The sequence below is a fragment of the Crocodylus porosus genome, unplaced genomic scaffold, assembly GCF_001723895.1.
Source record: "Crocodylus porosus isolate Cpor-Errol unplaced genomic scaffold, CroPor_comp1, whole genome shotgun sequence".
In the NCBI taxonomy this organism is placed as follows: domain Eukaryota; kingdom Metazoa; phylum Chordata; order Crocodylia; family Crocodylidae; genus Crocodylus; species Crocodylus porosus.
This window is the reverse complement of record NW_017728953.1, coordinates 1,540,298-1,556,946: the sequence shown is the minus strand read 5'-3', so window position 1 is coordinate 1,556,946 and position 16,649 is coordinate 1,540,298. Positions and strand designations below refer to the sequence as shown.

Genomic DNA, 16,649 nt, shown 5'->3' with positions numbered 1-16,649 from the left:
CATTATATTTATGCAGTGTGTGTGTGTGTGTGTGTGTGTGTGTGTGTGTGTGTGTGTGTGGAGGGGGGGTGTTGCAGTGGTTCGTATGTGCAACTGGGCAGGATTCTGGCTTACATTAAGGCCCCTTCTCCCACTCGGGCACTATAAAGGCCACTGGGGGAAATTTAAGGCTGGCAGCAAAGGTTTGGTCTCCTTTGACAGCCCCTGATGCAGCGCCCAGGGCTCTCCGTGTCGGTGAGACTCAGGCGCGCTCTGCTCTGGACGCCGGGCAAGGGAGCCTGCCTCATGCACCGTTTTGTTTGCTTCCTTGCTGGAACCCACAGGAATGAATCAATCACGGCTGAGGTGCAAACACTAAACCAGGCAGGAGCTAAAGCCGCTGCAGAGCCTCGGAGGCTGGTAAGAGCCCACTGCAAGCTGCTGGCCAGGCGGTGATATTGTTTCATGGGTGTGTTTTCCACTCCCCTCACCCCCGCCCCCGAGTTCAGCAGGTTGAATACAGTGGGCCTGCAGCCAGACACTCCCAGCACTCCCGGTAAACTGATCCCCGTCTCTGCCCTCAAGCCAAGCCCAGCTCTTGTAGTAGATAAAAGGAGAGGAAGTTCCAGCTGGGAGCCTCAGAGGGACTCCACTCACTCTCCTCCTCTCCAGCACCACTTTCCTGAGCTTTTCCTCGAGGTTGGGGAAAGCACAGACCCCAGCTGAATAGCCATGTCTCGCTCCGTGACTTTTAGCTCCCGCTCTGCGGCTATGCCAGGGATTAGCCAGGTCCGAGTCAGCACCGTCTCCTCATCCCGTGGTGTGGGAGGGGGTGCTGGCGTGGGAAGGGCAGACGGCTTTGGCAGCTCCAGTCTCTATAGCCTAGGCTCTAGCAGCAAGAGAGAGTCCCCGATCGTACGTGGCAGCTCTTACAGCGTCCGCTCTGGATTTGGATATGGCGGTAACCTCAATGCTGGGCTGGGCATTGGGTTGCGATCTGGCGGCATCCAAGAGGTCACCATCAACCCGAACCTCCTGGCGCCCCTCAACCTGGAGATTGACCCCACCATGCAGAAGGTGCGGCAGGAGGAGAAGGAGCAGATCAAGACCCTCAACAACAAATTCGCCTCCTTCATTGACAAGGTGAGACATGGGAAGAGGTGACCACACCCTTGATGCTTCTGAAGGGAGGTCTTGATTTAAGCCCCAGCGAGGTCAATGGGAAACTTTCCACTGACTTCTGTTAATTGGGCTGAAAAAGAATATTGCCAGTTAAATTGGGGTGAATCTTATGGCTTTTATTGAATGCTTTGCCCAGGTTGACTTCAGCAAAGGTTTCTTGTGATTAAAGCCACAGGGCTTCCTTCCTACAGAATAAGCTGGTACCAACCAAGCTATATAACTGCCGGTGGTTTGGGGTGCGATGCTGGTTGGGTTTTGGGACTGATCTGGACCTGAGTCCACCAACACCAAGCTCAGGGTGGGGCAAGGTGGGTGTGGGGTTGCCCCATTAAGAAATTACTAGTGTAAATCAGTGCTGCTCCACTGTCTTCAGTGGAGCCATGCCCATGCCACGAGGCAGCTTTTGCACCAGGGGAACATCTGACCCAGGGGTTGTTGGCAAAATTTGGCTTTGCAGCCAAGCTGGTGTTTTTTATATGAAGTGCAACGTGTTCAGATCATGGCAGATACAATGCAGCTGGCCTGGGTTCAGGGAAGAAGATTTGCCCTAATAGGTGCTGGAGCAAAATGTGACCCTCTGTTAAGTAATAAAAAGCTGCATTTTGGGGGTGGCCCTCTAGCTGTAAGATTGCAGCCTGGGCTTTGCCTCCTATCCAGAGCTAGGATCCTTTCCTGAGTGATCCGAATTTTTCAAGTGCTTTTGCCTACCAAGCACAACACCTTTTTATGAGACAGAGTCTTTGTGCCGCTGTAGCTGGGTGACTGACGGGCTCCCTTCCCTCGCTGCCTTTCAGGTCCGATTCCTAGAGCAGCAAAATAAGATGCTGGAAACCAAGTGGAGCCTCCTGCAAGACCAAAAGACGGCCCGGAGCAACATTGCTCCCCTCTTTGAGGCATACATCAACAACCTCCGGCGGCAGCTGGATGGGCTGATGAACGACAAAGGGCGTCTGGAGGGCGAGCTGAAGAACATGCAGGATCTTGTTGAGGATTTCAAGAACAAGTAACGTATAATCTTGTCTAACGGTTTGCTGAGCCCCACAGGTTCTCTGGCATCTCCGCCGGGAGGTCTTTTGCTCTTCTGCAGGTGCTGCCTTTTAGCCAGGGGGGCTGAGCTGGGATGACCCTTCGCAAGGGGCCGTAGGCCACCCAGTAATTAATCCCTGTTATTTGTGGACGAAGCATCCTACAGGTTTCCAGTGTCACCACCCTGCCAAAGCTAGGAAAAGGTGGATTTTCATGTATTTCCATATGCAAATACATTGCTGTTAGGCTCATCTAGGATATTTCTAGCCCAGTGGCCACTGGCTGAACTTTAGCTGATTATTCAACTTCATTAATAGATGGAAATGGGGGAGGGCATTCTCCACAAGAAAAAGTGGATAGGCTGTAACTTGTATTTGTAGACAGGGCCTGTACACTACTGTCAGAAACTGGAATTTTTTTGTGAGACATTCGGACTTTTAATTTTCAGTCCAGAACCAAAATGTTGAAAATTCAGTTCCCCCCTGGCAAAAAAAAAATTCTGGAAAACAATCGAGTTGCAAAAACAGTGACCCGTTTCAATCCTGCCAAAATGTAACAGGCAGCATAAAAGAGCTGAAAAGCTACAATTAAATTAAAGCTAGCAATAAGAGGTGCTAAAGTGTCTCAGCAGTTCCCAGATACCCTTTTTGTTGGAATGAACGCACTCCGTTAGACTGTTCTGATTGCTGCGGAAGTGCATTTCCAACAACTTTTTCCAGCTCCTCTTATCTCTGCACAGATATGATTCACTTCTCTTTGTACTCAGTATTTGAAAGGATGCATCAAAGGCACAGCTGGGCCTGTTTTATTTCTGAGAGCCAAAGCAATCTTCACTGTAGCTGTCTGAACACAATGTGTTCAGAGTAGGTTTCTGGGGTCCCTTCCCAGCCTTGCTCCTGACTCATTCATTTACTCTGGGCCAGTCATTCCTTATCTCTACTCCTCTATCTTCAAAAGCAGAGTCAAAACCTGTAAGGAGCTTATGAAGGGCAGTACTAGAAATGTGAAACACTCTTATCACTTGGCTTTTAGGTCTCCGAATACAGGTGTTACATTTGGCTAGGAACCTAAATTCAAATCAGATGTTAGTAACACAGTGGCTGAATTCTGCAACCTTTACTTCCCACTGACTTCAGGAGGCATTTTGACTAAGGATTGTCCCCATTCATAGATGCATGCTAGCAAATAGTTAATGATTTATCCTGCATTGCTCTCTCATATAAAAGAAAAACACCGAGATACCAGTATCTCTATGGTTACCCCAGGATAAACCCAAAGTAAACTTTAGTCGAGGGAGTGACACAGGTCTTAGTAACTGAGATCAGACTCTGCAACTTCCTTTTTTTTTATCTAACGGTTCCTTTTCTGAATATCTGGCAAAGAGATAAAGGCAGGGGTGGTGGAGCAGCAAGTGGGAAGTCAATGTATTGTGTCAAAAACGCATTGCGGCGGGGGGCAATGTGGACTAATGCTTCCGCCTTGTATGTAGCTATTCAGGATTTGACTTCAAAGCACTTTTATACAGGAGACGGCGAGCATTTTGCAGAAGGGTGGGGAGGGCGGAGTGAGGGCCAGAGGCAGGAATGTGCCTCACCCCAGGTTTACCCAGTAAGCAAATAGTGCAGCCAGGGATAGAAATCAGGTGCCCCGTACTCGGCCCAGTGCTCTGCATGGCACTGCACCATGCATCCACAGCCTGGGTGCTGCCCCGTACTCACACCCATCGCTAAAACATGCCCAGGGAAAAACTAGAGCAAAGTTGGGATCTCTGACAAGGGGTTTCGGTGCCTCAATCAACCCGCTTGGAAAGGCTAATACAACCCACCCTGTGCCCCTTTCACTCTAGGACACACCCAGCTGCAGAGGGGAACCTTGGAAAAATATATGAGCTGGCAAACTGGAGGAGGCAGGAACTGAGAACAAATACAGCAGATAAACTCTAGGGTGTGCCAGGAGAAAAGTCAATGACTAGTAATCCCCGTACGGGTCTAGGAAGGTGGCATTCAGCTGAAAGGATCAATCCATCTTAGGTGGGGTCCTGCATTGTCCTCTGGGTGGACGGGTGCCTTGTACAACCCTAGACGGTACCTGGGCAGGGCAGGGCAGGACCTCAGCTGGCATCAGTCAGTGTTGCTGCATTGAGCTGTGATGCTTTGTACCTGCTGAGGGTATGGCCTGTGTTCTGCTCCACGTTGCAGCAATCCAGTCTGGGTGGAAAGACCTGGTGCATGGGCAGTGGAGAATCAAGCACAAGGACCTCAATCCTCTGGCAGGGCAAAGTAGCCTCTGTTGAGCATACATGTCATTTAATTTCCAGGTGCTTTTCAGGGACAGAATAATGCAAAATGGCCTTGGTGTTCATACATGTAATTTAATTTCCAGCCGCTTTTCAGGGACAGAATTATGTAAAATGACCTGGGTGTTGACAAGAATGTGGCCCTAAGTGGTTTAGAAGCATCAAAATCCCCACGGGCCCAATTCTTCCCTGACAGCAGTAGTACTCTGCCCACCTCCCCCGAGCTGCTGCTGTTTTCAATGGGCAAGCTTAGGATCAAGTCCTAGGTACACTTAATTTGGGAGCAAAATTACATTTGGGATGGTCCAAGTGCCTGCACAGGCAGCTGGGGTGCGGGTTTACCCTGCACTCTGCATGTGGCCAGCCTGCCTGTGTCCTAAGGTCAGGGAAACTTATTCTGCTTTCAAACTGAAGTTAGTGACTTGCGCTTTCTAAAAACACTGGGAGAAGATGCCCTGGGAGATAGGGTGCGGTAGATGCAAATTCGCCACCTCTTAGCACGCAGTCACTTGGACAAGGCCTTTCCTTAGAGTGGGGCAGGTCACTGCTGAATCTGTTCCCTGACACCTGTTCACTCCTGTCATACTGAGCCTGTGGAGAAGAGCATAGACTCGGTCCCTTTTCTCATCTCTTACACATGCTGCCTGTGCAGTGGGATGATTTAAACATCAGGTAATGCAGCCCTTCGTGCAGCACCAGCTCCTGTGTTGCTGGGAGTCGACACGGTGTCCATTTTCCGTGAGCCGCAGGTCGCTGGAATCGCAGGGCTCCCAAGCCTGTTGGAAACCAGCGGGTTGCCCGCGAACCGCAGTGGCCATGCAAGTCATCCGAGCAGATATTGTGACTCCAAAAGCTCTCACAAAGCTAGAGGAAATGGCTTCTGCTTTCCTGATGGCGTTTGGCGCCACTCAGCCGGTATGAAAAGCCTTAGCGGGGTTTTGCGGAGGATTTAAGTCACTGGCTTGGAAGCTTTCCACTTTTCCTCCTCTCTGTCAGGCAAGTGACTTGCACCGATCTGTATTTCCCATGTCCCATTGCTCTTTTCCATTGCAGTTAGGGGTCAAGCCCTGGGAATCAGACCTTCAGGGGGTTTAAACTGATGTGGCTCTACTGAAGTCTCTGAGACCGTGCCGGTTCACGGCAGCTGAAGATCTTGTCCATTATGCCCAAGGGTGGCCCGTGTGAAGCTGACTTCCCCTAACATGGAGCCCACTTGAAACTCGGAGGCACAGCTTTCTCTGTTTCTCCGTGGAATGAGTTATATTTGCTTGGGTCCCACTAGCTTAATGCGCATCTGCACAAGGCACTGAAATCCTGGGTTAAAGGTGCATGCAATCATAATGGGCAAGTGCTCCAAAAAAGAATTCCTCAAGTGGGTTTTTAGATGGATTTAGGGGGAACAGCGCACACCTCTTCTTGCACTTGCATTTGCCTTCCGCAGTGAACTAGTACCCAAGGCTGCAATATGCCTGGAAGAAAAAAACACGGGAGAACAATGGTGGAAAGAGAATTATGAATGAGCAATTCTGCTTATCTGCATCTGAGTTACACCCATCCGAGCAGGATGCAAAACATCCTCATGGCTTAGGCATCCAATCAAAATAAACAGCAGTGCGTAGCTTGGGTTTCTGAAAGGCATCATGTGTGCTGAACTGTCTGGGTGGGCTAAGGATCAGTCCCATCGCTGATTTACACCAGTTGAGAGGGATGCCAGGGTTTCTTTGCTGAAATGATGATTTCACATTGGACAAGCACCTGGGAGGGGGAGCATAAGCTGCTCATAGCTGATTTGCAAAAAGAAACATGATAATAAATCAACCAACTTAGTTAGTGGCATCTAACTTGGCATCTCATCTTTTTTCCCCCGCACAACCAGATACGAAGATGAGATCAACAGACGCACAACAGCGGAGAACGAGTTTGTGGTGCTCAAGAAGGTGAGTGGCTGGATCCTGTGATGCTGCAGACACTGGTTTTTCAAGCCTCTTGGAAGCTGAGGCCTGCGGCTTTAGCCAGGAAAAAGAAAGGCAGGTCCTTATCTCAAGACAGGAGGTGTAGATCCGCTGTCATTGAACTGATTAGACTTCCTAAATATGGAGTGCTTTGAGTTCAGTTGGATTTTTATCTCATGCTACCTAACATGTGTCTAAATCGGGGCGGGCAATTATTTCAGGCAGAGGGCTGCTTACTGAGTTTTGGCAAGCCACCGAGGGCCACATGTCAGGCATCCAGAGGCAGATAAATATTAATTTTCTAAATTTTTTAGGGGCTGGATAAAATGGCTGGGTGGGCCGCATTCGGCCCGCGGGCCATATTTTGCCTACCCCTGACCCAGTGAAGATGCACCATTATACAGGTACTCCCCACTTAATGTCATCCCAGTTAACATGGCTGCGTTATTATGTCACTGATCTGTTAGAGAACATACTTGTTTAAAGTAACCCAATGTTCGGTTATAATGTTGTTTGGCCACCACCTGCTAGCAGGGAACTACTGTGACATAACTGGATTCGCTTCACGTCGTTTCATTTAAAGTCACATTTTTCAAGAATGTAACTATGGTGTTAAGCGAGGAGTACCCATAGTGCCGTTCTCCAGCAATACTTGTTGGACTGGATTCTCAGAATTACCCTTCAGGGACCTTTCCATTGTAAAGGGAGGGTAAGGTGTACATATACCGCATGCGAGAATACCTGTCCCCAGAAAGATGCCATCTGAATAAGAGGAGGGTGTAGTGAGAAAAATGTCTTTTGTAAGGCCAAATGGCAGGTCATGGCAGAGCCAGAATGAGACCCCAGAAGTCCAGAGTCCCAGTAGAGTGCCTTATTCATCACAGGATGCTGGCACACTGTAAGAGGTATGGCGCTATATATTATAAAATGGTAGAACCTGGCACCATGGATTTCAGAAAGTCCAGAAGACTTTCAAAGTGAGGAGTTAGTGCTGATTTTGAAATGAAAGGATGCTTGAACAGAGGCAGCCAGATCCTTCCCTAAAACCTGGCTAAGCAGCTTGCTTCGCAGCCACTGAGCACCCATGTGCCCTCTTGAAGCCAACCAAGATCTCGTTTCATTCCCTTAGGATGTCGATGGTGCCTACATGAACAAGGTGGAGCTGGAGGCCAAGGTGGATGCCTTGACCGACGAGATCAACTTCCTGAGGTCCCTCTATGAAGCAGTAAGGACCTTTCCATCTTTGCCAAATAGACTGGCTTTATTGATGAGTGGGTATCTATTTTGGTGATGGCTAAAACAATTGCAGTTTCCCAGGAGATGGGGGGTGTTATTGGATGTTATGGTATGTCACGTGAACCCTGTGGATGGGTAGGTGGATGGATGGGTATAGATCTAATTTTTTCTCTCACTTCTTGGACAGTAAAGAGTAGAAACAGGCTCTTTTTATACACAAAGGAGGTTCTGGAGGGTGTGAGGGTCTGTTTCTTTGAATGAAGCCCCAGCAACGCTATTTGAACCATGGTGTCTTAAAGTAAAGTCTGTGGCTACCCTAGCAGCTGAATGTGGGGAACACAGATGAAATGCAAGTTTGCAGTGAATTCAGGCACCTGTGGCACAAGACAGAAGCACTAAAAGAACTCCCCCCATGTTGCTTCTTGGTTTTTAATTGCAATTGTTTTAGAGGCAGTTGGAGAATGGAGATTTTGTGCAGAAAATACTGATTTTGAGCAAAATATTTTCACTGGAAACGGAAATATTTTTATTGCAAAAGCCCAGCTTGGTGTTTCATGGCTGGTGGAGAGACCAACCAGGAAAAAACTTCCACCTTACATCCTCGGGCTGTGGGAGCAGGATTTGGCCCTATCTGGGTAGCAAACATGGGTGCGATCCACAGCCCTGGATCCCAGCTTTGAAACCATTTGGAACTGACACCTCATTGCAGCCAGGAGTTTAGCTCCGGGGGCCACTCCAACCCTTGGATTCTGCAGGTGTTTGGATGCCAGCCTTCGCTTCCTCTCAGATCTTTGTAACTCCATCGCACTGCTCTCAGGGAACCAAAGCTGAGGAGCTGGAGGAAGCTGAGAGCAGCTATTGAGTTGTGATGTTCATAGAATCGTAGAATCGTAGAAAATGAGGGTGGGAAGGGACCTCAGGAGCTCACATCTAGTCCAAGCCCCTGCTCAAAGCAGGACCAGCCCCAACTAGATCATCCCATCCAAGGCATTGTCTAGCCAGGGTTTGAAAACCTCCAAGGATGGAGCTTCCACCACCTCTCTGGGGAACCTGTTACAGAGCTTTACTGCCCTCCTAGTGAAAACGTTTTTCCTAATATCCAACCTTAACTTCCCTTGCTGCAACTTGAGCCCATTGCTCCTTGCCCTGGCATCTGCCACCACTGAAAACAGCCCAGCTCCATCCTCTTTGCAACCCCCTGCAGGGAGTTGAAGCCTGCTATTAAATCCCCACTAAGGCTGCTCTTCTCTAGACTAAATAAGCCCAGTTCCCTCGGTCTTTCCTCACAAGTCATGTCCCCCAGCCCCCAAACCATTTTTGTCCTCCTCATTACCTTCTAAAGTGCGGCAAGAGAAGGCTAAACAAACAAGGCCGTTGATGTACCTTGCAGGAACTCCGGGAGCTGCAGACACAGATCTCTGACACCTCTGTGGTCCTGTCTATGGACAACAGCCGTAATCTGGACCTGGACAGCATCATTGCTGAGGTCAAAGCTCAGTATGAGGACATTGCCAACCGGAGCCGGGCGGAGGCAGAGTCCTGGTACCAGAGCAAGGTGAGCAATCTTGGGTGTTGAGAGCTTCTGCCATTTGTGGGTGTCTGGAGAGGCTGCTTAGTGGATTGGCAACAGGCAGCGAGTTGGCGATGCTGACTGGGTCCTTTATATCCTTGTATATCTCAGTTTGAGGTACTGCAAGCCACTGCTGGGAAACACGGAGACGACCTGCGCAGCACCAAGAGTGAGATTGCCGAGACTAATCGCATGATCATGCGACTGCAGTCTGAGATCGACAATGTGAAAAACCAGGTGAGGAGTAGCCCTGTGAATGTCCATGGAGCCCTACTCTCCAGGGCTGTCGGTCCAGCCACACTCACAAGCTCTGCACACTTTTTTTAAGATGCCTTCAGTGGGAACTGAGTCATACTGGCTGTTACATTAAACAGGTTCAACTGGGGATTGGACCGGTTCATGGCAGACAGGTCCATCAGTGGGTCTTAAAGACATTTGTTGGAGCTGCAGCCTAGAATTAGGACTTCCTCATCCTCTGAATGCCAGATGCAGAGGGCAGAGGACAGATCAGTCTGGATAGGCCTCACATACATATTCTCCCACTTACCTGCTCTCTGCCATTGCAAGATGCAGAAGGCTGGGCTAGATGAAGCTGTGGTCTCTAACAAGAGCGATGGTCAGAGCCTTTCCCCAGGTTCTGGTGAGGTTGGTAGTGTGTGGAGCAGGCTTGCATGGGTTAGAGGGATGGATGTGACATTCCCATTCCTCACCACCTCTGACATCTCATCTCCCTTGCTGCATCCAGGATGAGGTCCCATATACAGCTACTTCTGTCAGGCTTGTTTTTTAACCTTCCCCTTTCACTGCAGTTTTCATCCATTTATTGAAGGGACCTTTTAAATCATGTCAAAAGTCATTGTTCAACTGTTGCCTGGGAGAGCTGGATATTTGCAGTGAATAACCAGACTGTACACAAAGCGGGGAGATAAGCTATTGTGAGTCACTCAGTGCTGTTTATTTGGTTTCAGGGCAGGGTGTCTGCAGAGCAAATAAGGCTTTCTTGAATAATGAATGGGAATTGAAAAGCCGTTCTCAGTGTTAAGTTCTTCCTACATAGTTTGTACTCTGTTAATGATGCGTGTCATGCTGAGATGGCAGGAAATGTTGTCATAGGTATACAATGGCTGAATAGGCAGGCAGGTTTGGCATGATACAAGGGTCTTTTTTTTTTGGTTTTTCTTTGGGACTTCAGGTATTGCTCAGTAGCTCAGGGTCTGCTCCTGCAGCTCCAGTTGGTGAGAGTCCTAAGGAAAAGTCAAATAACAGATGTTCTAAAAAGACCCCTGGATATTCTTTTTAAATGTTCTAATGGTCCTTTTTTACCACGATAATGGATGTGTTGGCAATGCCCAGGCAGAGAGGTACATACAGACACCATGTATACCATAGAGAGAAAGAGGGATGGACGTATGGATGCCATACAGGGAGGAAGGGATGGACAACAGACTAGAAATGTCACTGCCATGAGCTGGTGCACACCTGCTCAAGTCCTGTGTCCTGCATCTCTAGCGTGCCAAGCTGGAGGCAGCCATTGCTGAGGCTGAGGAGCGTGGTGAGATGGCCATCAAAGATGCCAAGGCTAAGCAGGATGAGCTGGAGGCCGCCTTGCAGAAAGCCAAGCAGGACATGGCCCGCCAGCTGCGGGAGTACCAGGATCTCATGAACGTTAAGCTGGCGCTGGACATCGAGATTGCCACCTACCGAAAGCTGCTGGAGGGCGAGGAGAGCAGGTGGGTGCAACACAGAGGCCTAAAATGATAAGGCGGGATCTTCTGAGGTAGACCAGGGTCCTCTAGCAAAGGATCTCTTAAGGTCCATCAGGCAGAGCAGCTTTTACATGGACTACCTGGATTCTCCATTGCCCATCACCTCAAACAGTTTTTAATGGATGTGCCAAGAAAGTGTGCAGTACTGCCTGCTCCAAATGGTTACATTTGTCACTGGGGGGGTGTTGCACACAGGTAGGAGTGACATTAGAAATCAGTAGAAATCAAGTGAGGAGGCAGGTCTGGCATTCTGAGTGTCCCATCCTTTGCAAAAGAAACATCTTTTTCCTGCTCAGACAGGTGCTCAAGCTTTGGCTTGTACCTCACACCAGTCTGCTGGGGTGTACTTACATTGCTGGCCACAAAGCCAGGCACAGACCCATACAACACACGTGCTTCATTTAAGCTCAGAAGTCTGCTCCTATTAATGTTAGTGGTACAACTCCCATGTAGAGCTGATTGAGGACTAATATTTTTCCAGGAGAAAATTCAATGAAGTGGCCTTTTTTTTTTTTCATTTCCATTGATTTTCTTTTTTCCTTTGAGAATTTTCAGGGTTTTTTCTTTTTAAAAACTGTCAATTTTTACATTTTTAGTTACCAAAACAAACAAAAAAGTCACATTTTGGTTGCAGACATGTGCATGGGGTGTTGACCAAAACTGGAAAAATTGTAACAGAAACAGATTTTTTTGAAGGTGTAGGAGCCATTTTCCATTAAAAATACAAGTGTTTTGGTGGAAAACTTTGTGTCTGTTCCCCTGGGAGTCAATGGCAGTGGGATGGGCTGTGCTAGTCATAGGTAACCAACAAAAGGTTCTCATGGCCCAGCTGTCTCCTGTGAATTATTGATAAGCAAGAATCATCCATCTCCATTGTCTCCACCCTTGCAGGCCTCCAGGCACTGTATCTGGTCAGATATCTAACCAGTAATCTCTGTTTTTTTTTCCTTTCCGACAGACTAGCTGGAGACCGACCTGACAAAGTCAGCATCTGTGAGTTGATTTATAATTTGCCATTTCTAACGACTATTTTATTGTATTTATCTCTATGGAGAGCAAATGAAACCTCTGAGTTCCAAAAGACATGCCCCAGGGATCTCTAGGGAATCCCTGAGAATTACAGATCCTGCTTCTTATTTCAACCAAGGCCTCTTTTTTGGCCACGTTTGGCCGTGTCTTCATGAGCCATGGACTGCGCAGTCATTTAGGACTTGCATAACCAAGTCCTACATGACTGTGCAGTAACCAGTGTTACTGCACAGTAGTGTCCCCGCATGGTGTTTTCCTGATGCTACTGTGCAGCAGCTCATCACCACTGTGCAGTAGCATCACGTCACGGTTAGCGTCCCCCAGTGTTACTGCATGGTAGCAAGAAGCTATCATGCAGTAGCTCATTGCTACTGCACAGTAGTGTCTCATGTAGACGCACCCTCTGACACTTTAGCGAGGCCCCAAAGTGAGCAAAAATGAGTTACAGGCCCAGCAAAATGCTTACGCCAGAGTGCTGTACAGCTGTCCACTCCTGAGTTTTGTTCTTGTATAAAAGTTTCTGCGTGAGTGTGATTATGCAATGCCCCCTTTATACCAGTACACCTCTCACGTGCATGCAGTTATAATGATATATAGGGGCCTTCCTTTTACCAGGAATTAGCTCTACTCCTATAAGCCCTCTTATAAAAGAGTTACACTACCTTAGCTGTACCACTCTAGTTAAAACGTGACAGCTTCAGTGTGTAAGCCGAGGCCTTCACGACGGAGAATCAGGCTCATAGGGTTTCGTTGCAAGTGCAAATCAGTCTGTGGCTTATCTTTAGTACGTCCCTGTAGGATTTTGCACAGGGATTGCCTACTCTACCACAACCAGGGCGAGAATTGAAAGGTTGGTCAGACAGCTTGGAAAATCCCACAGATCAGAGATGAGATGCTTCTTTTGTGGGAAGACTCCATTTATCAGTGCGTGATAAAGCAGGAGTAGTTGATTGAACTGCTATTTTCATTATAGCTGGGAGGGGGACATGACTTTCCTATCCCAGGAAAATTTGCAGGACCTTTTCCCCCATCGTTTCTGGGGGCACTGGCACTGAAAAGCCCGGTGCCAACAAGTTGCTGCTCACACAAGGTGAGTATCTGCCCCTGGAGAAGCAGTGTTGGACTCTGTGTTCAGAAAGCGCTGTTCACGGGGAGGCTGAAATCCGTTCCAGTCCCCCGGGCACTGATGATCACGTCGGTTTTGTCCCGTAGCCATGGTCAGCTCTAGCGGTGGGAGTGGATACAGCAGCGCAGGTGGAATCGGCTATGGAGGCAGCTTTGGCCTGGGAGGCACCATGGGCAGCGGGGCCTTGAGCTTTGGCACTGGAGGCGGCTCCAGCCCGGTGAAAGCATACTCCATGACAACGACCTCTAGCAGCAGGACAAGCATCAGATAAGCTGCAGAAGCTAAATCGCCACGGCTGAAAGAAAGAGGTTTTTGTTGTGTCCCAGTAGGTAAAATGGCTCCAATATCCCTGCAACGATGAATGAAAGAGCAATAAGATGCATCCCAGTCTACAACCCAACCACAGTTTCGACCCTGAGCTCTTGAACCCAAAGTGAGCTTTGCCACTCATGGCTTGACTAAGCCTCTAGGGTGAAGTTCATCCTCATGCAGAGGGCAAGGCTATCCCTACATGCTCCTGAACCCTTTGGATGACCTCTCTGCTTGAGGCTGAATTTCACCCAAGGCAAAATCATTTCAGTATTGAGTTTTCCCACATATCTGCTGAGGGTTTTCACAGGAGTCAAACAAAGTAGGGTGCTTAACTTCCTGTGAAGGAGGTTTGAGTTCCCAACTCCCTTAAGCTACTTTGCAAACTCAAGCCCCCTTTTAATGAACACAAAAGTGGTCCTAGTTTTTATTTAGAAAGAAAGGAGAAGTTTGCTAAAATGTGGTGATTTCCCCCACATTTCTGAAACAGAAACAAACTTTAAACCATCCTCCTTTGAATTAAAGTAATTTCTTATAGAAAACCTAGTAGACAGATTTAAATCTGGCTTTTTATAATGCAAAAATTCACATGGAAATGAAGGTCAAGAAATTATGAAAACTGAAATGTTCCCTCTTCTCCCCCACCCCCTCCCCAACAAAAAATTGCATATAATTTTGGAATATATATCTCACCCTTGGCCTCTCTATTGGCAACTCTGTGTTTCAGTCTGAAGCACAGGATCAAGAAACAATAAGTAGCTTCCATTAATTTCCACACTTGCAAGAGACCATTGTAAAAGCAGCCTTGGTTTACTCTCGTTTCAATGCAGATCCCAGTGGAAATTTTGCTTTGCAATTGTAGTGAAGGGAGGATTGAATTAGCTTGTAAAAAATAAATAAATGTGATTCTGTCCTCACGCTGATGCAAATCCTGAATAACTTGACTAAGGACAGTAGAGCAAAATTGGAACAAGGGAGGAGATTCTCAGGCCCAAAGAGAAATGGAGAAGGACCCAAAACTCCTGTATTGCACCTTGTATTATCATTTATGCTTGGGAAAAGTGCTTATGAAAACGTGGACCCTGATATTTTGTACATTGCAAATGCTTTGCCTAAGCATAAGTGCTGGTGGCAAGGCCCTGGGTGGTTGGGAATCCGGGTCCTGTTCTGTACAGCATTATATCACATTCAGCAGATGATGGGCCAGATCTACAGCAAGGATAAATCAGCACAGCTCCACTTGCTTCAGTGGGGTTATGCACATTGACATCAGCAGAGGATCTGAGTCAGAAGATCCAGATGCCATACCACTTATTAGGTATTTGAGTGGCACATGGGTGTCTAAGTGCGACTCTATGCTACCCTGGCTATGTCTCTGCAATCCTGTTACCTGTCTAGTTTTGTAATGTGCCTTCAATTTAGTCGTAAGCAAAGTCACAAAAAGGAGCAAGGAGGAGGAAGAGGACCCATGCACCTCTTGCATTAATAGGTTTGCAAGGATTCAAGCAGTAAGACGCACAAGGGACCTACCATTTAGACACTTAATCTACGGTACAGAATCTCTCTCTCCTTTCTCGGTCTGCTTTATTACTGACCTGGTCTTGTTGTTTGTAAAGCAAATGCCCTGTCATCCCAACTCTTTCTTGGGTTTGCTCCAGTGTGGACGATATTATTCGGACTAGAGATCTTGGGATGCTTTATAACAAAGAGGTCATAAAGAGCTTATTGGCTGCCTGGATGTCAGGAGGACTGCTGGAAATTGTCTCATTCTCTCTTCGGGTTCCTCTGCTCAGCATAGAAATAGGGGTGGTTTCATGCTTTCTGGGGAACAACTCCAGCGAAGCCGAGACCATTGAAACAGTTCTTTGGTGCTTCTAGCTGTCACAGAGCTAGAAGAGAGCACGGTCCATTGTTTTGCTACGCGAACCAGTTGTTGCAGCCCAACTAGCTCTCTAGGTCTTTCCACAGTGCATTCAAGCTAAATAACGTTCATTCCCATTGTTTGGTTGACTCTGTCTTAGAGGAAAGAAAAAGTCACACACAGCTTTTGTATTGGATTATCAACCATATCCTCCCTGTATTGTTGCTGTGGTTAATGTTTCCTGACTTTGTGGTATGGGGGTGTGCATGTCACCTGCTTTTAATAAAGTTTGCCCAGTGTACCCCTCTGCCATCACGGTCTCTTTTCTCCTCCGTGGCTTTCTACTCCTTGATAGTAGGGAAAGGAAAGCGTGGGACTGGTAACCACTGCCTGCCTGTTTGCAAACGCTGCTCGGTGCAACCCCCTTAGGCAGGACTGTGGTACAACTGCCCAAGCCTTGTCCAAGGGGCGGGCTCCTGCCCCTTCTGCAGTACGTGGGAGTTTGGCCTTCTACTTCAGTGGCATCAGGGACAAGTGAGATGTGGCAGCCATTTGCCAGGCCCTTTCCTGTAGAAGAGTGGAGCTGAAAGCAACAGAGGCCAAAACGTTGCCCGGGTACCAAGGCATCGCTGTAGACATGAGTACTGCACAGCCTTGTCACTGCAGCTGTGGCAAGGAATGGCCTGGGGATTCCCACAGTCCGCCAGGGGCTCAGGCTTCTTTCGGGTGGGCTTCAAATTAGTCAGAGGTGGTTGGTGGGAGTCACCTCATCTGCTTGGCACGGCGGGCGTATTGGAGCTCAGGTGCACCCAGGCTGCCGCCTTTCTATTCAGACGAAAGAGCAGGAAAAATGCAAAGTTAAACGAGACTGGGAAAGCTCTGCCCTGCCCTACTAAACAAGGCTCCATTGTTTGAACTCTTCCTGAGCTTCGCTCGCCAGGCCCAGGGCTTTATTTCTCAGTAAACAAATATATTGAGATTATCCAGGACTCAGTTGCCACTAAAGAAGCAAACATCCTTCAGATACCCTACAGCATCCACAACCGGCCCCCCTCCCCAGGTACACCCAATGATCCTCCATGCCTCAAGAGACCTAGCACCACCCAACATCTCCCAAGGGTATCCCTGTCCTTGGAGGAAGAGTTTCATAAAGCTTTGGGATCTGCCTGTAGACTCCAGCCAGCTCAGGTAAGCCCCTGGTAATAACTGCATCTGATGAGGTTTACCGTTTGCCAATGTGGTGCCGATCTTCAAGAAAGGGAGGAGAGTGGATCCGGCTAACTACAGGCCCATTAGCCTGACTTCTATCCTGGGGAA

The 16,649-nt window shown here is 48.2% G+C and overlaps 1 protein-coding gene across 1 annotated transcript; it reads left to right on the top strand.

Moving 5' to 3' along the window:
* The first annotated feature begins 127 nt into the window (after positions 1 to 127).
* LOC109324440 (keratin, type II cytoskeletal cochleal-like) lies at positions 128 to 15,633 on the top strand. Its single transcript, XM_019556439.1, has 9 exons — positions 128 to 1,122; positions 1,956 to 2,164; positions 6,360 to 6,420; positions 7,565 to 7,660; positions 9,062 to 9,226; positions 9,353 to 9,478; positions 10,751 to 10,971; positions 11,966 to 12,000; positions 13,249 to 15,633. The coding sequence occupies exons 1-9, from the start codon at positions 712 to 714 to the stop codon at positions 13,431 to 13,433; spliced, it is 1,509 nt and encodes a 502-aa protein (XP_019411984.1). The 5' UTR covers positions 128 to 711; the 3' UTR covers positions 13,434 to 15,633.
* Positions 15,634 to 16,649: the final 1,016 nt, after the last annotated feature.

Excerpts from the sequence above, each read along its gene's own strand:
- LOC109324440 (XM_019556439.1), top strand. The coding sequence starts at position 712 with ATGTCTCGCTCCGTGACTTTTAGCTCCCGCTCTGCGGCTATGCCAGGG. Across the intron at positions 6,421-7,564 it reads AGTTTGTGGTGCTCAAGAAG|GATGTCGATGGTGCCTACAT; the intron begins GTGAGTGGCTGG and ends TCATTCCCTTAG. Across the intron at positions 10,972-11,965 it reads CTGGAGGGCGAGGAGAGCAG|ACTAGCTGGAGACCGACCTG; the intron begins GTGGGTGCAACA and ends CCTTTCCGACAG.